Below are 21,720 nucleotides of genomic sequence, written 5' to 3'. Positions count from 1 at the left end.
TTTTTCAATCAAAAATCAATACATGCCCTTAGAGCTTTTAAGTATGCGAAGCACTGTGCAGCATGTCCTTCAGGAAGCAGCTGCACAAAAGATAGCAACGTGAAGATAATCTTTCAGCATTTTTAGACGAGCGTCCGTATCGTCTAGGTGTGCGAACAGCCCCCCTGCTCAATCCCCCTACGTCAGGATCAGAGAAAGTCAGTGCAAGAGAGACAGAAAAGTAAGCCGGGTAGCTTCTCAGCCATCTGCCAATAGCGTCCCTTGTATGAAATCAACTGGGCAAACCAACTGAGGAAGCATGTACCAGAAATTAAAAGACCCATTGTCCGCAGAAATCCGCGAACCAGCAAAAAATCCGCGATATATATTTAAATATGCTTACATATAAAATCCGCGATGGAGTGAAGCCGCGAAAGGCGAAGCGCGATATAGCGAGGGATTACTGTAAACAAAATTGTGTAAGGGATGGTGTCGGACAAACAATAAAGCAAAATGTAACCCCATGACTGTCCTAAATAAAAACAAAGCAAACCATGAACTAAACAGGAGACAGTGAGACTTATACTTGGAGCCAAGGGAGATGTTGTGTTTGACAGTAAGTGTGAAATGATTCGCCACAGGCTCTACCCAAAGAAAGCCATTCTGTAGGTTCATCATACTCAAAGCAAAAAAATTTAGTTAGGTGCAGTGTCAGATAAGTAACTGCTATTTGGTTTGATCATACCAGGATTGACCAGAATTACTCCATTTGTAAATACCAAAATAAAATATTCTGTTTCAATGCTTTGAAGGACAAATCACATTAAGGTCTTATATTGAATGTTTGTGTTCTACCTTATTTCTTCTTATCCTTTTTTTTTAATTATATTTTATTTATATTTTGACACCACAGGGACTGCACCTAATTTCGTTGTATTTGTTACAATGACAATAAAGATATTCTGATTCTATTAAGATGAAGTGTACTGTATTAACAGAGATTCATAATCACCGAAACAATTTCTTAGTAGGCCAAGCAAAACAGCATGAATGATGGTGAAATAAAAATCTGCGAAACATAAATTTGTGTCATTCATTTGGCTTTGAAGAAGAAACTACCATTCATTAGTATAACCCATAAGTAAAAGTACACAAGTCGTATATTTGTATGGCATGTTGATGAATGTCTGCGGTGGGTTGGCACCCTGCCCGGGATTGGTTCCTGCCTTGTGCCCTGTGTTGGCTGGGATTGGCTCCAGCAGACCCCCGTGACCCTGTGTTCGGATTCAGCGGGTTGGATAATGGATGGATGGATGGATGTTGATGAATGTATATTGTCTAAGTTAGTGCTGGGCGGTATACCGGTTCATATTAAAAAACGTTTTTTATTTTTGTTATGATATGAATTTTTCTTATACCGCAACACCGGTTTAAATAGCCTAAACAATGTTCGGAACGTGGCTCAGTGGGAAACTGTTTAAGGGGGGGGACACATTTTTCACTGCTGCACCGCTAAATACACATGCAACAGAGTACATGTGTTAGTGGAGGTATTGAACGGTGAAAATGGACAGAGAACATTCTGAAACTGAAGCTGTAGCAAATGATAAAGTTGAACATGATGACACAGAAGAACTTTTGCCGAAAAAAGGAGCCGTGTCTGTTGTCTGGAGATACTTTGGTTTTAAAAGGTCGACTGTGGACCATTATGTTCAAAGGTGTGAATACTGTTTCTATACTACTGGATAATACTGCAAGCCAAGTTGTACTTGTTTTATTTTTATTTTTTTCCAATACTGTGTAATGTACCCAGGTACTGTGTAATAGTGTGACAACATGTTGAGTTTATTTTCGACATTTCCACTTTAATCTCAATGCTTATGATGAGAATAAAGTCGACATGTTGACTTTATTCTCGTAATTTGACATTAAAGTAGAACATCGTAAACTTATCTTCTCATCTTAAAATTAATATTTAATTTACTAGATTTTCTCAAACCCTGTCATAAGTTAAGTAGCACATTAAATGCTTTGTGTTAAGTGTTCCACAAGCCATGTTAATCACTATGTGCTTCTTAAACTGACTTCCTCTTGCACTAAGAGGAGGCGCAGGCAGTGATCACCACACAGAATACATTAATTTCATGATATTCCTGCTCCCTGAACATTTAGAATGCTAAGATAAATACTTAATATCATTTTCATGATGAAATGCATTAAAGCATGTATTAATCATGTGGGGACACGGTGACGTGGAGGGTGCACTGCTGCGTTGCAGCAAGGGGGTCCCGGGTGTTCCTTGCCTTGAATTTGCATGTTTTTCTGGTGGGTTTACTCGGCGTGCTTCAGTTTTTTTTCAAAGTCATGTAGGATGTGGGGTTTTGTTATGCTATATTGACCCTGCCAGTGTATGTATTGCTTGTATTCACCCTGCGATGTGCTGGCGTCACATTCAGGATTTCCTCCTGCCTTGAACACAATGCTTCCTGGGATGGGTGCAACCCTGAATGGATGGCATAATTAAACATGTATAACGAGGATTTTTTTTACAGTTCTGAATGCTCCGTGGTCTAAGTTTATAACTAGTTTTAATTTCACAAAGACGTTTATCGAGTGGTGATTGGTTATGTGGAGAAAGAAAAAAGAAGGATAGGAACTGGGGGTTTGGTACGTCAGACAGAGACAGCACGCATGCAATAAAGAAAGCCCGCTCAGAAGAACATCCATTGAATTCTGTGTTTGTGTCTCCGACCACCAGATCTCGAACCCAGGATTTACACAACATTTAAGTTAAACCTGTGTGATACCCATTCATACATCCAGTTTTTTGGAGCCTTGTCACGCCTGCCATAAAGTTCTCTACACTGAACGTACACCTGGGGATCCCTTACTCCGAGGGAGCAGCACTACCGTGCATGTTTAAAACCTGCTTTAATGCATTTCATCATGAAAATTTATCTTATCATTCTACATTTTCAGAGAGCAGAAATATCATGAATGTATTCTGTGCGGCGATCATTGCCTGCGCCACCTCTTAGTGCAAGAGGAAGTCAGCATAAGAAGCTTGTAGTCATTAACAACTGGATCGGAGAACACTTAACACAAAGCATTTAATGTGCTACATTAACTTATGACGGGGTTTGAGAAAATCTAGTAAATTAAACATTGATTTTAGGATGAAGTTTAGTTTACGACATTCTACTTTAATGACAAAATAAACTATGAGAATAAAGTGGAAATGTCGACTTTAATCTCGACATAAACATCGAAATTAAAGTGGAAATATCGAGAATAAAGTCAACATGTCAACTTTATTCTCAACATATAGTTTTTTTTTTCTTCAGTGTTCGTAGGGCTATACCACAATTAGCATTTTAAATGCAAGTTGCAGTTTTATTATTTATGTATATAGCTTAGCTTGAAGCAAGGTCCATATTAATGCAGTTTGCCTTAATGATGGTTCAGTTGGTAAAGATGTCATCACCAAGTTGCACTGGTTTTATTTTATTTTAATTTGGTGAATACTGTGTAATGTACCTGGGCTGAAGTCTTGGAAGTAATAGTATTACTGGAAGTTGCACTATTATTTATTTTTTGTTATTATTTTATTAGTTTAAATATTATGAAGTTTAATGATGATAAAATTGTTTAAAAAGTCACTTTAACGTGTCAGTGGACAGAGATTGTTAACATTAACAAAGTGTAGTTGGTTTACAAAAAATATTTACTATTTATTCCTTTTCTAAGACATGTTCAATCCAATACAACTTTTGCCAAGCACCTCTGGATATTTTACTAAGTCTAAATGCCTCTTTGGATGGTTGAAAATATGTTGTCAAAATTTTAGTTTAAGTTGTTTGCAAACTTTGTTCAATAAAAAGGCTCTATATTTTGACTGCATCTGTCATGCAATGTGTTTCCTTTTCTGTATTAGTGCCACCCCCTTGAAAACTATCACTTTATGGGGCCATGCAAACCTGTATTATTAATACTTGTGTGCATATAAAAATGTTTTTTTGTACAATGTACAATTCTCATGACAGTGGAATTGGTTATTCTTAGCCGGTAATTGCAATGGAAAATGTGGTTAACATCCACTTATGCATGGGAAAAAAATACCATCCAATACCGTGAAACCGGTATAATTTTGAAAAATACCGTGATATAGAATTTTGGTCATACCACCCAGCACTAATCTAAGTTATAAATTTATTAAATACAGGTAACAACAACCCAGGTAATTTTCAAATTCTGAATTCATACACTGGCATAAGCAACACCAAATTCGGATCAATCAAGCAACAAACCATGAAAACAACAAAACAAAGACTGTTTTATAGGAGTACTGAAATAAACAGTTAATGCAAAACTGACAAGTTTGATTTCATACAGGAAGCTTTAAAGTTGGAACAAATGTTAAAAAAGGAATCAGAGATTTGGAAAATTAAAGCACTATGAGTTTCTGACATCTGAAATCTGAATTAAGTTGATTCCTCTATTAAAGATTACTCTTTAGTAATATTTTTTAACCAGCCAATGATGTAAAAATCAATCTTATAAAAGCAAATGTTACAAACCTAACCAAATGGTTCACTGATAAACCAGACTTTAAAAAGCATGTTGTTACAAAAACAGAGTTTGTTTAAAGGGACATATCTGGAGTCCTGCGGTGGGTTGGCACCCTGCCCGGGATTGGTTCCTGCCTTGTGCCCTGTGTTGGCTGGGATTGGCTCCAGCAGACCCCCGTGACCCTGTGTTCGGATTCAGCGGGTTGGAAAATGGATGGATGGATGGGCATATCTGGAATTATCTTGGAATTCACAAATTAAACAGAATGTATATAATAATGTTTGGATTTTGAAGTTTAGTATATATTTTGAGTAGTATTTTTCAGTTACTGACCAGAAAATGTCTGGAAAATAAATGTAAAATGGTCACGTGGTAACATAAATCATGAAGTTCATGATACATCATTCTTTATAAACCCTATGCTGAAATTCCACAAGATTATTAACCCCATTTGTTGTTACACTGGGAGAATCCCTATCTCTTCCACACATTAGAAATCAAGCCCTGCATTATTTTTTTGATATTTATAAATGACAATACTTATTTACTTAAATGATGATAGCTGGATAAGTACTGGACGGTTATACCAGTATTTTAAAGCTATTATTAATGTTAGTATTTATATATTTTATATTGAATTACATAAAAAGGCACAATATTGTTCACTTCAATAATGAAGGAACTTTAATAAAAGCTACTGAATGCAAGTTCTATTTTTGCCATGGTACTGAAAGATACAGAGTATCCTAAAATTTCATTGATATTGTCAGTGAATACAAAGATTCTGGCATCGTGACTTTAGACAAGTCTTGCCTGTTATCCACCATGGAAATACAACCCTCAATACTAAAGTCTGCATTAAAAAACAGTCCTATTTGGAATCACATTGTCAGGTTTAGACTGGCGAGAAACATGAAAAGTGCTCCAGAATGACTACAATTTGCCCAACAATTAACTTCAACTAAGAAATGGTACACTCAGCAGTAATACAATTCACAATAATGACAGTGCTGTTCTCATTCCTTACAACTGCATCCTTCACTATCTGGAAGGAACAGATAAGCTTCTAAGCTTAAATTAGGTCACACATTTAGTCCATTTCTGAACCTTGACTTCACTTATTGCATCAAAAACAATGTAATTCTGTGCCCACAAATATGACTGTTTTGATATAAACACACACACCATATGTGCCCATATAGAAGATTAAAATGTACAGTCAGTATTACTTCTGAAGATGCCAATGAACAACTTAACTTCGTTCACTCTTTGATGCTGTATGGACTACCACCTCACAAACTAATTAGAAAAAAAGGAAATATCATAATGGTTCTTAGAAACTTCAACAGCATTAAAGGAATAGTCAGTGTAACCAGATGTGTGATCACACATCTCCCTCAAAACACGATTGAGGTAGAGGTCAACAAAAGGACCTTTTATTGGACATATTTTTTTTTTCCATTTATCTTGCATAGATTTCTGTACTGAAGACCACACAATGCCTTTTTAAATTTAAAGCAGACAATTTCCCATTTGACCAGCCTTTGCAATGACCATCGATAAAGTCCAAGGACAAACTTTAAACAATGGTGGCCTGTTCCTTAATTTTCTGACATGGAAAACTATACTTTGCTTTTTAACAAATTTCTATAAAACTCATGATTTGACACACTTTCCTTCAAGGCAAAGTGGACGAACATTTTTACACTTAAGTCTTGTGAACCTTTCTATCTGACAATCCTCTCTTCCTCTTTTGATTTACTGTGCTATTTTCTTTTTTTTTTTTTTAATACATTTCCTTTGGTTTAGAAGAATTCCACACTGCATGCTCTTCGACTTTGTTTTCAAATCCCTTTGATATGAGAACTGAAGGTCTATGTGTTCCTTTAGTGTCTGGTAAAATCTCTGCCATGCTACTTGGTAACATACTCCATGTAAGGTTTACTGTGTATAGGAAGTTTTCTAAGGTTTCTGACAAATTTACATAAAACTATATTCCATCTATACTCCTGTGTTCAAGTAATTATATTAAATAACAGAGCACCTATCGTATTGATTCTCTTTATAATTGTAACGCCTCTCCTCTTAAATTTATTTTGCTTAAGGTAAAAAGATTAAACACCTCCACTGTACCTCATTACCAGCAGTTCGGAAATAAATGTACATTAAGTGTATTGCAAATCACAGACCAAAGATGACAAGATGAGGCCAACATAACATAACTGCTTTAGTACACTGTCTAGATAAGGACAGTGACAAGACCACTATGACTCTTAAATACTTATCATATCGTATACTTTTAAGTTTCAGACCCTATCATAATGTAATTGTATCTAATAGTTTTATGTCCTGGGTGTAACACTTTATAGCTATTTATGTTAAATTTCATCTTCCACACAACTGCCAAAGTATAAATTCTGCTCTGGTCCGTGTTTCATGATAATAATAATAATAATTAATTACATTTATATAGTGCTTTTCTCAGTACTCAAAGCACTATCCACACAGTGATCCACTGATACCACCTTCAAACTTAACCAGCCTCTAGGAACATTTTTATCAACATTTTATTTTTAATTTATATAAATTACAGCAGAGGCCCCATTGAAGATCTGTAAGGGGCACCACTTTTAACATTACACAATCCTGAAAAACTTCATTGCACCATAACCCTTTGTTTTTTTCTATTAGCCAATTTTGCACCTATTTACAATACACAATAAACTCTCAGTTATTTTAGTTTGAACAACAGCCTCTCATGAGGTACTTTATCAAAAGCCTTTTTAAGATAAATAATTTATGTATGCTGATAAAATGTATTTGTTGCCTTCTTCACAGAATTATAGAATATACTAGCAAAAGTCTGCCTACATGATCCTAATAGTAATAATAATAACTAGGGGTTCTCGCCTCTGCTTGCCAACCCCCGGGCAGGCGCTACACGCTAGCCACATTGTAGCTCTGACGCTCGCGTATGGGGAAGTGGATGTACAATTTAAACAGATTGTTATTTTCATGGGAATTGTTACATATGCATGATATTACTATTTTACATTACAGCAAGTAATTAATCATAGTAAAAAAGAGTAAAACGTATTTAATTGAAAGAAAATTATGTTTCTTGTTGCGTTAGAGGTATTCGTTGCGTTATACATTTTTGTTCGGTTTGGCTTTGAAATTAACACGCAAATACTTTTCAAACTTATACTTTTACTGTAAAACTATTTTTTACTTAACTTTTCGTCAATATTGTATTGAATTTTGATTTCGTGTTTGGACTTACATCATGACAACGCAACATATAACTGCCCATGAGTGAATATCGTTTCTTTCTCTCTAATAAATAAACCGACTTTTTCAAATGTTTGTCCCTGTGATTTGTTGTCTTTGCAAAAGCTATTCTAACAGAAAACTGTAAACGTTTTAATATGAATGGCATATCAAGATCTCCTTTGGTGTCTAATGTTATCCTTGGAAGATGTACTACATTACCTTTCTTGTCGCCTGTTAAAATTTTACATGTCAGAATTGTTCGACCAATTTTGAATACAACTAATCTTGTCCTATTGCATAGCCCATCACTCAGACATAAATTACGCAATAACATTATGATACATCCTTCTTTCGACAGTAACTCGGCCGGTGGAAGACTGGACAGTGTTAACAGTTGTTGATATTCTATGGGATATTGTAAGTTGAAGTTTTCATCTTCCACACCATCACCACCAACTGTTTCAGCATAGTCTATTGATACGCATTTAACCAATTTGCCGTGAATCTGATCGATAATTTTCATGTTAATTTGTTTGACTTCATTGTTTCTCGGGGCTCGGTGTTTCTTCTGTTGATAACCCTTCGGGATGAAATTCTTTAATAACATTTGGACATAAGTCTTTTATTGGGAACTTAAAGTGAGGAAAACATAAAAATTTATAAGAGCTGAGAGCGCAGGAACTTTGTCTAACAAAAGCATTCACTCGAATGAGAGGTGAAAGGACCTTGGGAATGGTTGAAAATGGTTGAGAGGAGGGCGGGACTTGAAAAAATCTCTTGGCAATAGTCTCGTCTCAAGATTTTCTTTTATAATAGAGAGATAATACATTTTATTTATATAATGAAAAAACTTTTTCCAAGTTTCCAGCCTTTAGGAATTGAAAAGTGCGTTAAGAATTTATTAATGTAAACAGTAGCTTCCTTAAGCACCCTAGCATAAATGGTATCTTATTAATGATTTATGTGACATTAGCCTTTTTAATGCTAAAAGCATTTCTGTCAGTTCAATTTCCAAATCACAGAGTGATTAATAGTGCATATGGATACACAGAGCTAATCAACTTCATTACACATCAAACCCTAAGGAAAATACGAACGGAGATCATTTTCTATTATTGTTTTATATATAATTTATTTTGTTCTTACTCTTCATAGTAATTTCCACCTCCTAAACTGTTCGTTTACTTCTAAAAACTGAGAGGTTCTCTTTGTCTCATGCTGTATCTTTTACAATATTCAAAAACTGCTGTTTAGCTTTTCTGATGTTGACTGTAACCACTGTCCATGAGTACTCAAAGTTTACAGCTAGTGCTTAAAATTACTTATCTTGTACACATCATACATTTTAATCTTTTGTAACTTCTTTGCTCCTTGTTTCTCTACTGCAGAGCTTTTTTAAGTTTCTTAATACTTCTAAATGTTGTGATGAAATTGTCCTCTATTGTACACATTTCCCACTGCTCCTCAGTATTAGAAAAATGGAAAATAAAATCATTATCATACAACATACCAACTTTCCCTGCTGCTTCCGAAAGCTTTTTAAACTGTTCCACTAGTTGTGGCTCCTCCTGAGCCAGTTCCTTCATTGCTCTATCAAATTCCTCTCGTGCCTGGTTGGCAAACTCCCCTTCAAACAAAGCTTCAAAAAACTGCTGGTCTTCTAACAGTGTCGGGCACTATAAAGACAGATGAAAAGATGATCATAACATGATGAAAAATGTACTCAAAAGACATTAAAGGACAAGATAATGACATGGAATTTCACATAAAAGTGACAAATAGCAGCATTGAAAAAATATTTGAATTCAATAATTCTTATCTCCAAACATCACAACTCACAGTCTCTGAACTCCTGTATACAAAATTCTGCCATTCACTTAATCTACAAATTTAATAGAACACAATGAAGTACAGCAATTGAGACTCTCACTATTAACTGGCTGTGTAATAAGTTTAAATGTCTTAAGTAGTTAGCCTTACACTTTCAGGAGACTGACTTAGAGAAAGGGCATGGGCACAATGTCAGCGTAATTTGCCATGTTCTCACTTTTAACAAAAGCAGTTGTGGCTCATCAAAATTTTAAATTATGTTTTATTAAGACTTTACAAAAAATATCATTTTAAATGTTTTGCAAATTACTGTAGTTATATAGCAAACTGTGGCAGCAGTTGGGGCAGGGGCAAATACACAACCGTTTAAATATTCTATAACATCCTCATTGTTTCGGTTTTTAGTGAAATTTAAGAGGTTTGATCCAGTGAAAAACCCAGAGTAGTATAAAGGTAAGTTGCAAACTGCTAGAGGTTTAAAAAGTTACCAAAAAGTGAAAAATAAGGTAATTTTCTCAGTTATCCAAAAAAAGTATTTTTTTAAGGAGCAAATAAGGGTTAACAGCTTACTGCTATTGTGCAGCAGTAGAAGTTAATTTCATACAGGTGCCCCAAGATTTGTTGGATTACTTACAAAACTGCTGTCAGTACAAGAGCAGTGTTTTGGTCAATGACCGAGAGGGGGAAATGGATATTTGATTCTAAATGTCAATCCCGAGTGGTTTTAGTTTCATGTTTATGATGTGCACTGGTAATACTCCGTTTGGCATTCAAGAAAGCTTTCAGGTGCCCCAAGATTTGTTGGATTACTTACAAAACTGCTGTCAGTTTGGCATTCAAGAAAGCTTTGAAACTTTCTAGTGTGCCCATACTAAACCCTCAAGCATCTCAGTCTCAAGGCTTCTCTCTACTTTGTTTGCTGGCTGCCGGACTAAAACCTCACCAATTGTATGCCTGTGTTATAAAAGGAAATGTTGTCGGCACAGGAATCCTTACTATATTAAGAGGTTCTCACTGTGCACATCATCAGTGAGTGAAATGATTAAGCCTGACTTGGAAGAGTTCTGCAGCCCATTTTACCTAGTCTGTGGGAGGTTATTTTATTATGCAGAATACCTGATTCTGCTGTTCAATTCTGAATTATAGTATTGAAAAACATTTCGAAAAGGAAGATAAAGTGAAATCCTGTTTTCTCTGTAAAGAGTACTGCAGTTGGGGAGAAGGAAAGAGGATTTGATTTCTAGGTGCGTTCGCATATAATGTGCAAAGCACCTATTGCAATCCCCATTGGGCTCTCTGTCCATCCACATAAAACAACTTGGTCCCAAGTGGACCAATTTTGCTGAAATGAGGCACATATTTTCTAAAAGGAAATTTGTCAGGACATTTCAATTTTCATTGAGATTGCCCTGTACAAACGTTTCAAATTTCAGAATCTCCCACTGACCAAGTCGAAGAAAACCCTAAAGGGAACCCTTACTCTTCAATGGAACATTAATCAATCAAACCACCCCCTACCCCCAAAAGGATTCAGAAAGAGATTCTCTCAATAAAAACAGTCCACTTTTCAAAGAGAATGAAAACCACTGTAATTTAAATGATTTTCCTAACTGTAAAATTATAAAATATTAGCAAGGACAACAAATGAATGAAGCACTATTTCACTAACACTATAATTTACTTGTATGACACACATCCCAGTGACAGAAACAGTCATGATTTCAGGATATGTGCCACAATAAATAACTGGAGATTATTAAAATGTTTCGTTTTAACCAGCTGCCGATCTAATAAAGTTTTTCGATGCCGCAAATATTGCTTCACTGAAACACAATATATTTACAACAGCATGTACAAAACCCCAAGATGGAATCCCGCTTGATTAACAGCTTGTATAATATTTAAACAGCATCACAACAAGGAACAAGAAGTAGAAAAAAAACAGAGCACCAGTATTTATTTGTTTATACTTCAAGCATAATGTACAATTCTATGTTTTTTTTCCATGCCCTGATCTGTCTGTGATGAGGAGTTACAGCAACCATTAAACAAATGAGGATGGAACTTTATGAATGAGCATACATGCTACACAAGTGTTCCAGTTTGGGACTTTGAAAACCTGGTCACTCTAATTTAACATCAGAATGCCACAGTCACATGATATCCACAGTGTCACTTGCTGTAATAAAATTACCCCTTCACTTCTGTTACTCCTTAACATTTGTTATAACTAAATAGCTTCGCAGGTTCCAATTCATGAACATTACGATGGCCAGACATGGACAAGCACATGAGGAATTAATTACAAAAGGTTTTATTTTTTTATTTAAGTTTTGCTAATTAGCACTTACAAATTGTCACTGTACATGATTATGGGTGTTTGTGTGTTTGTGTACTTGTGTGAGTAAGAGTGGTCCCTGTGATAAATAAGAACCCTGCCTAGGCCTGTCGTGAGCCTTCTGCCCAGTCCCAGTGGGATAGCCTCTGGTCCACAAAACACTGAAATGGATTGAGAATGTTCTAGAACCTACCTACTAAACTCAGTCCATTGAGGCTACAGTGCCTCAAACACATCTAAATATCATGCTGTATATATGTTACCAGCAATGTATGAAATGCAGGCATTATATTGTATGCCTAGGCAATAATATAGAATGCCAAAAACTGGACATTAAAGTATGAAACGATTAATTTTTAACACATTTCCTAGGCATTCTATGCAATGTCAAAAGACAAACCGGCAAAGTATAAAATACTCCCGCTAATGACCTTTCTAATGTCACGTGACTTTCGACGCTCGCCTCAGACGGAGAATTCCCCATTTGCATTTCAGTGCAATTTAAAATAAAATTTTTCCCTTCCTTGTTGCAACAAGTAGGTTCATATTTTATTTTCTCTTGTTTTCCTCAACAAGAAAGTCCTAAACTTTATTTTGTATATCTTTCTTTTTCATGTACATCCTTTCAATAAAAGCTTTTTCATGACTCTCTTTTAATACTTTGCCTAAATAGCATTTGTCATTCTATATAATGCCTAGGTATTACATACAATGCCTAGGGAAAGTATATATAATTTTAAAATAATTTGGATATTTCATACTTTGCCCAAAAACGCCAGGCATTCTATATATTGCCCAGGCATTCAATACAATGTCTGCCTTTCATACATTGCCGGTAACGTATACACTTTCTAACATGTTTTTAAATGTCCTGAACAGTTTATTTTCTTCAAATAAACTAAACATTTAAATTAGTTTTCTTCACATCTCTAATGGAAAATATTAGGACATTAATAGTTGGTCACTCCTCTGTCTCACTTTAGCTGGGAGAATTAACAGGAGCTGTAAGAGAAAGTTTCCTTCCAAAGCTCCTGTAAGCATTTCAGATCATCTCTACAAATATTAACAAATTGTTTTAAAAAGTCAGACACAGTTGTAATTTATTATATTTGAAATTCAAAATGAGTTGTATTGAAAAGACTGCTTTACAGAGGCCTAAAGAAGAGGGATGCAAATATACAGTGCATTCGGAAAGTATTCACAGCGCATCACTGTTTCCACATTTTGTTATGTTACAGCCTTATTCCAAAATGGATTAAATTCATTTTTTTCCTCATAATTATACACACAACACCCCATAATGACAACGTGAAAAAAGTTTACTTGAGATTTTTGCAAATTAATTAAAAATAAAAACATTGAGAAAGCACATGTACATAAGTATTCACAGCCTTTGCCATGAAGCTCAAAATTGAGCTCAGGTGCATCCTGTTTCCCCTGATCATCCTTGAGATGTTTCTGCAGCTTAATTGGAGTCCACCTGTGGTAAATTCAGTTGATTGGACATGATTTGGAAAGGCACACACCTGTCTATATAAGGTCCCACAGTTGACAGTCCATGTCAGAGCACAAACCAAGCATGAAGTCAAAGGAATTGTCTGTAGACCTCCGAGACAGGATTGTCTTGAGGCACAAATCTGGGGAAGGTTACAGAAAAATTTCTGCTGCTTTGAAGGTCTCAATGAGCACAGTGGCCTCCATCATCCGTAAGTGGAAGAAGTTCGAAACCACCAGGACTCTTCCTAGAGCTGGCCGGCCATCTAAACTGAGCGATCGGAGGAGAAGGGCCTTAGTCAGGGAGGCGACCAAGAACCCGATGGTCACTCTGTCAGAGGTCCTCTGTGGAGAGAGGAGAACCTTCCAGAAGGACAACCATTTCTGCAGCAATCCACCATTCAGGCCTGTATGGTAGAGTGGCCAGACGGAAGCCACTCCTTAGTAAAAGGCACATGGCAGCCCGCCTGGAGTTTGCCAAAAGGCACCTGAAGGACTCTCAGACCATGAGAAAGAAAATTCTCTGGTCTGAGGAGACAAAGATTGAACTCTTTGGTGTGAATGTCACGCGTCACGTTTGGAGGAAACCAGGCACCGCTCATCTCCAGGCCAATACCATCCCTACAGTGAAGCATGATGGTGGCAGCATCATGCTGTGGGGATGTTTTTCAGCAGCAGGAACTGGGAGACTTGTCAGGATAAAGGGAAAGATGACTGCAGCAATGTACAGACACATCCTGGATGAAAACTTGCTCCAGAGCGCCCTTGACCTCAGACTGGGGCGACGGTTCATCTTTCAGCAGGACAACGACCTTAAGCACACAGCCAAGATATCAAACAAAGTGGCTTCAGGACAACTCTGTGAATGTCCTTGAGTGGCCCAGCCAGAGCCCAGACTTGAATCCGATTGAACATCTCTGGAAAGATCTTAAAATGGCTGTAAACTGACACTTCCCATCCAACCTGATGGAGCTTGAGAGGTGCTGCAAAGAGGAATGGGCAAAACTGGCCAAGGATAGGTGTGCCAAGCTTGTGGCATCATATTCAAAAAGACTTGAGGCTGTAATTGCTGCCAAAGGTGCATCGACAAAGTATTGAGCAAAGGCTATGAATACTTATGTACATGTGATTTCTCAGTTTTGTTTTTTTTTTAATAAATTTGCAAAAATCTCAAGTAAACTTTTTTCACGTTGTCATTATGGGGTGTTGTGTGTAGAATTCTGAGGAAAAAAATGAATTTTATCCATTTTGGAATAAGACTGTAACATAACAAAATGTGGAAAAAGTGATGTGCTGTGAATACTTTCTGGATGCACTGTATGTACAGTTACATTTTCAAAGGAGGCTGTAGTCAGGGAAACCACACAGACATGACTAGCCATGGAAATGAAATATTGATCAAGGTTCTCTTTGTAAGCCTTGTTATGTTCTCCAATTAATTTGCATTACCATCAATGTTCCTGCTCAGATTTATGCATGTGGATGACCCTGTGCTGTCCTGGATAATATACTATAGGTTGGGCAATATGCGAGGCTCAAAGACTTTGTCTCTGGTATGGATGTGAGCAACCCTGGAGCACCACAAGGAACAGTCCTGTCTCCTTTTCCTTTAACCCTGTACACCTCAGACTATAAATATATCACTAGGGTATGTCAGTAACAGAAATTCTCTGATGATTCTGCACTAATGGGATGTATTGACATTAGGGACAAGACTCAGGTAGAGAACATTGTTTCTTGGTGCTGAAGGACCTGTCTGCAACTTAACATCAGCAAATCCAAGGATATGGTCAAAGCCTCCATGTACAGTCACTATTCAGGAAGTGGAGGTGGTGTACTGCTATAAGTATATGAACGTCCACATCAGTTATAGGCTGGACCGGTCTTATAACATAGATGCACTATATAAAGATAGGGTATAGCAGACTATTTTTGGTTGGTAGACGGTGTTCCTTCAAAGATAAACATAGAACTTTATTTGTCCCCAGGAGGGGAAATTTGGCATTTTTATAGAAGTGCTTTAAATAAAACAAACACACACACACACACACACACACCAGATTGACTATAAAGCTAAAGATAATTAAAAAAGAAAAGTGCAATTTTCTATGCTGTGGTGAACTGAGCCAGTAATGTTACTCCAAGTCAGGACCACTGATTCAACATGCTGACTAAGATGGCAGGCTCAGTTATGGGATGCACTCTCAACCCGGTGAAGGTAGCAGCGAAGGAGAGAATGAAGACAAAATTGACTGTCATAATAAGTAATGCTGCATATCCTCTCTCTGACACACTAGCCATAGAGTACTTTCAGTCAAGAAATTATTCAGTAGAAGTGTGTCAAGAAATGCAACCAGAGCTCCTTTATACCAACAGCAATTTTCCTGTATAATGCCTCATCATGACTGTAACTGCCAAGTCAGAAGTTTTCTTTCTTTTAGTCATTACGGTGTATATTTGAGAGAGGTTTGTTGCTTGTTGTCACAATGTCATAATATTATGTACTGAGCTTCTGTAAAAAGCCAAATTTCCCCTGGGGACAAATAAAGTTCTACTTATTTTTTTTATGGATTGAAGGCCAGAGGTCCACATGAACATCATCATCAAGTTCTTCCATGTGAACCCTGAAACCTATGAGGACTGAGTGAGATCACTTATGTTAGGTAGAATGCCTAGAGGGGGCTGGGCAGTCTCGTGGCCTGGAACCCTGCAGATTTTGTTTTTTTTCTCCAGCTGTCTGGAATTTTTGTTTTTTTTTGTTTTTTCTGTCCTCCCTGGCCATCAGACATTACTTTTATTATTTGTTAATTAGTATTGTCTAATTTTATTTTTTATATTTTGTATTTTTCCCTCTTTCTGCATCTTGTAAAGCACTTTGAGCTACATCATTTGTATGAAAATGTGCTATATAAATAAATGTTATTGTTTTTCTTGTGGTTCAAAAGCAAATTAAGACTCAGTACCACTACAGGAAATATTTTCAAGCAGGAATTTTTTTGCTGGCTGCATGCAGTATATACTATAATAATCACACATTCTAACCTTCTTTAATTTATGTAGTACATAAAAAACACTGGGTATGCACTCTTTCACAGATCTTTATATAGGTAACATTTATGCTTATGTTTTACTGCTGTACTGCTCATATGTATGCATGTGTTGTGTCAATGTGTTTATTCTATTAAATAAAATAAAAGGACATACAACCAAGCACTACACTTAACACCAATTCAACTTGTTCCAAAAGAGATAGTGCCTTCAGAAAGCACTCTCCTCCATCGATAACTTCTCGTTTAACTATATTGAAAAGTCAGATTAAAGCACAATTAAATGGATTTTTTTTCTACTCCTCTGGAAGTAATTGTGCACCATGCTAGAATTAAACATGTGACTATAGGTCTTCATAATTGTATTAAAAACAAAAATCTCAAAATTACTTAATTCATAAGTATTCATCCATCCATTTTCCAACCCGCTGAATCCGAACACAGGGTCACGGGGGTCTGCTGGAGCCAATCCCAGCCAACACAGGGCACAAGGCAGGAACCAATCCCGGGCAGGGTGCCAACCCACCACAGGACACACACAAACACACCAAGCATACGCTAGGGCCAATTTAGAATCGCCAATCCACCTAACCTGCATGTCTTTGGACTGTGGGAGGAAACCGGAGCGCCCGGAGGAAACCCACGCAGACACGGGGAGAACATGCAAACTCCACGCAGGGAAGACCCGGGAAGCGAACCCAGGTCCCCAGATCTCCCAACTGCGAGGCAGCAGCGCTACCCACTGCGCCACCGTGCCGCCCTCATAAGTATTCAGCCTTGTTTATTTTAACAAGCTAAATTAAGTAGGGAATTCAATTTTCTTGAGAGATCACACTAAACATTAAAGGGAAAAACTCCTGCATATACAGGAAGTACATTCACGAATGGGGTTTGAACTCGGGAAGATGAATCAATGCACAGGCAGAATTATCCATTTTGTACAATTATATAATGTGCCACTGTGCACTTTTGTCTCATTTTTCATGAGACAATGTATATGAACGCTTGTTATTACTTTTTTTTTGTCCAGTGCCTCCATACTCACCAGTCTTTCTCACAATATTTTATACAATTAGATTTTTTGAACCCCAACACTCCACATCCCACCCTTAATTTTTGACCCTCTAGACCACAAAAGTAACCATTTTTAGGCCATTTAGGACCAAATTTTGCGCAAGAAATGACACCCTTATGATAAAGAGTAAACCAGTAGGTGTTTTCAGTAAAAACGATCAGCAGGATGTGCATGCCACATCGCCTGACCAAAAGGGGGTTTATCCACTGATGGGATATGAAGGGTCAAACACTCCTTTCCAAAAAATAATCTTTCATTTGAAGACAATTTTGTCTGGTGAATTTCTGTCTAACTGATACCAGCTAATAAGACTTTGCAACTTAGGAATTGCTACATGCTTGCATTTTGTTTTCAGCTCTTAACTTGTGGTGGTCAATTTTGTACCCTTGTCCTATAAAACTTGATTTACAAACAGCCCACCAGACTGATGTTTACTCAATTATGCTGACATCTTTTGTAGGGCTCTTTAGATAAAAGCGTCTAAGGATATAAATGTGAATTTAAATGTAAAAGTTCAGAAATATGATAACTAGTAATGTAGGCACATGGAGCATTGCTTTTTGTTATTGTAAGGTTGCTGATCATGAATATGACAATATTGTTCATATTTGACTCTGTACAGGCGGACCTAGCCCTCTATCAGCCACTCCCTGAATGTTAAAAGTGAGAACTTTAACAAATAATCATGTGGGTATCATTTCAGACAATTTCAAGGTCTGTGATTATAAATATGATGTTATATTTGATCATTTACTAGGGATTAAGCCCATTATGGACATCTACCAGAGGGTGAAAAATGACAAATTTCTAATACAACTGAGGCACACATTGTTATATTTTAAATATTTGACACAACTATTCTTGTATATTATTTACTTCTACACAGTGCTGTTGAGTCGTTACACAAAACCTTTGACTCTGACACTTCAATTTAAGGTACCACAGACTCTGACTTTACTGTTTTTAATTAGACTAAAATTTCATCACTGCCAAGTACAGCTTCTAACACTTTTTGGATGAAAACACTTTAAGTGTCATATTAAATTTGATGCTCTTGTAGGTGCACTCTTTTTGGAAACAGTAAAATTGCTGATTTTTGCATCATATACTTTTTCCACAATCATCTTCTACGATGCACTGACACTGATAATATTTTTCATTTGTTGTGAATGTAAAGTGTTCAAAACCTGCCGATTTTGTTAAAACTCTTTGCCATTTTGCATTTGTGCATGGGGTTTAAATTACAATAAATACCTTAACTTCTGAAATTTGCAAAAAAAATAGAAATTTGTCTTTAAAGCAAATTAAAATTTATCCTGAAAAGAATAGTTTAATTGAATTTGTATATGTGAGGCAGGAAATTTTAACATATTATAATACAACTTACATTTTTTTTTAACAATTTACACTCCAGTGACCTGATAATTGCATCTACCTCAGGAAGTAAATCATCACATTTCTTAAGAACACATCAAATTAGGGGGGACTTGTGCTAATTTAGATTTTTTTTTCAAATAATTGTTGGAATAGACAGTAAAATAACACTTTCATTTTTATTTTATTAATACTTATTATGGGTTCTATACCTCTTGCCGATGGTTAAATTGTTGAACTTAAGGACATGCTTCCATCTTAAACCATAAGATATGCACAATAATTATCACATATTTTACAAATGGCATACATCTTTGTGAAATTTAGGTTACTGCTGACAGAGTAAACAGATTCATATAAGAAAACTCACTTTTTCACTACTGCCAGATGCTCCTGAGGACACGTCTGAGGTCCCAGCAGGACTGGGCACATTTGAAGAGGGTTTTGCTTTTTCAAAGTCATCCAGAGCACCTGATTATGAAAAATTAAACACAAATTATTGAGCTTTCCCTCAAACTTAAGTTTCTTCATTGGAATGTAAAAATTCCGGAAGAACAATCACTGAATTGGGAGCCAAAACATATTTAACTGCCACATAACTATAACGTCGCGAAGAATTTGTTTAATTTGATAATTTATTTTTTTTTTGTAAACTATCTTCATACCGATAACGTCGCGAAGAATGAGTTTAATTTGATCATTTATCTCTTTTGTAAACTATCTTTCACACTTAACAACAAGACATTGTGGTTACACTACATGATTCACATGGTGATGAACTCTGCTGAATTTAAACTACTGAAGTGTTAGTAATGACAGCGGGCATGTAAATTAAAGGAGCGTGGCGAGAGGGGATGCTGCCTTACAGTTTTAGGCAACCGTTCGATTTCCAGGCCGACTGCATTCAATTATTTTCTTACACGTCTCATAAACAAATATGTGGAGTTAAACGGCTACTCCAAATTGCCCCGATGTTAAAGTGTGCATGTACTTATGTGTAGAATAAAAATAAACAGCTACTGAAACATTTACGACTGCTAATATTACATTGTAAAATTACTGGCTTTTAACATTTTTAAACTTTAACCTTGCCTCACAATACGTCAAACGCAATATTTTACAATATTGCTCTTACTATCTAATAATTCTTCCAACTCATTATCTTCATCTTGTGTATTCGCCGCCATCTTTCACTGTCAATACGCACGCACTCTGACGTAATCACGCACGTTTCTAGTGAGCCACCCTATAGGTGATGGTATTTGTAGTTTTAAATAACCGCAAAATTCCTAAGTGACGTATTGACGGGCGGCCAGCAGTGGACCGAAAAGCGTTAATTTCACCACTCTACATTCACTTCTAGTAATCGATTTTCACGATGAAAAAAGTACTGCTGAAAATAACTATCCAACGAAAACACCAAAAATGGACAAAGGCTATATATTTTTCGTGGTGGAGTTCCTTTTTAATTAATAATGGAATATGGTTAACTTTCTTATGTCAGTATGGTAACTCATCTAATGTGTTTTTGTATTTAACGCTGCCTCACTGTTTCGATAGATGCCGGTGTATTGTAATATAGAATAACTGAGGTAAGTTAGGTACTGTATTAGTTTAGAAATTAAGCCCAGACTGATAGATACTGTAGATAGACAGATCTGCATTTGTTCCCCGGGGGGTTTTGGGGGGGGGGGGGGCTGACTTTTCACAGAAGCTCTTTAAATACATAAATAGGTGTGTGTGAGTGTATATATATATATATATGGTTGAAATAGTTTACTGTCAAATAAATGCAAAGAGTACACGACACGTGTTTCGCCCTCATTCTGGGCTCATCAGGTGTACACACTCCACTGCACTCCCTCTCGGGAATCAAACCTCGGACGTCAGCGCCAGAGGCGATGCCCCTAACGTTGCGCCACGGCGTGTGGTTCGTTTATTTGACAGCATGTAGATCGGGGTAATTGCATTCCATGAAAGCCGTGAATATATATCTGTATACTGCTCAAAACAATTAAAGGAACACTTTTTAATCAGAGTATAGCATCAAGTCAATGAAACTTGTGGGCTATTGATCTGGTCAGTTAAGTAGCAAAGGGGGTTGTTAATCAGTTTCACCTGCTTTGGTGTTCATGAAATCAACAGCAGATGCACTTGAGGGGCAACAATGAGACGACCCCCAAAACAGGAATGGTTTAACAAGTGAAGGCCACTGACATTTTTCCCTTCTCATCTTTTCTGACTGTTTTGTCACTAGTTTTGCATTTGGCTATGGTCAGTGTCACTACTGATAGCATGAGATGATACCTGGACCCTACAGAGTTTGGTTACACAGGTAGTCCAACTTCTCCAGGATGGCAGGCACATCAATACATGCCATTGCCAGAAGGTTTGCTGTGTCTCCCAGCACAGTCTCAAGGGCTTGGAGGAGATTCAAGTAGACAGGCAGTTACTCTAGGACAGTGTTTCCCAACCTTGGTCCTGTGGCTGCAAGTTTTTGTGCCAACCAGCTTCTGTTTTTAATTGGACTCTTGGGCTAATTAAGTGGTTATTTCCCAAGTTCTGTGTTTTTATATATATATTAAAATGTACCAAGCAGTTATATGGGTATAATGTATTTTTTTCTTTTTAACAATATTTTCATCTTGATTTTCATTCTACTTTTCTAGGTGTTCTAGTTGTTTAATTAATCCATTATTTACTAATTAGTGGGTCTGATGTTAAAGTAGTTGCAGCCTTTG

At 36.7% G+C, this 21,720-nt stretch overlaps 1 protein-coding gene across 1 annotated transcript in view; it reads right to left on the bottom strand.

Moving 5' to 3' along the window:
• The window catches only part of pex19 (peroxisomal biogenesis factor 19), a 62,546-nt gene extending 42,318 nt beyond the window's left edge, over window positions 1–20,228 (bottom strand). Inside the window, exons 1-3 of the mRNA XM_028821818.2 lie at window positions 20,115–20,228; window positions 19,350–19,450; window positions 9,332–9,497 (exon numbers count right to left, since the gene is read on the bottom strand). Of these exons, the coding sequence (XP_028677651.1) occupies window positions 9,332–9,497; window positions 19,350–19,450; window positions 20,115–20,166 (319 nt within the window). The 5' untranslated portion in view covers window positions 20,167–20,228. The remainder of the gene's footprint in view (window positions 1–9,331; window positions 9,498–19,349; window positions 19,451–20,114) is intronic.
• Between the last annotated feature and the right edge of the window lie 1,492 nt (window positions 20,229–21,720).

The sequence above is a fragment of the Erpetoichthys calabaricus genome, chromosome 16 (assembly GCF_900747795.2).
Source record: "Erpetoichthys calabaricus chromosome 16, fErpCal1.3, whole genome shotgun sequence".
NCBI lineage: Eukaryota > Metazoa > Chordata > Cladistia > Polypteriformes > Polypteridae > Erpetoichthys > Erpetoichthys calabaricus.
Note: the sequence above shows the minus strand (reverse complement) of the source record. Positions and strands in the feature narration are given on the sequence as shown.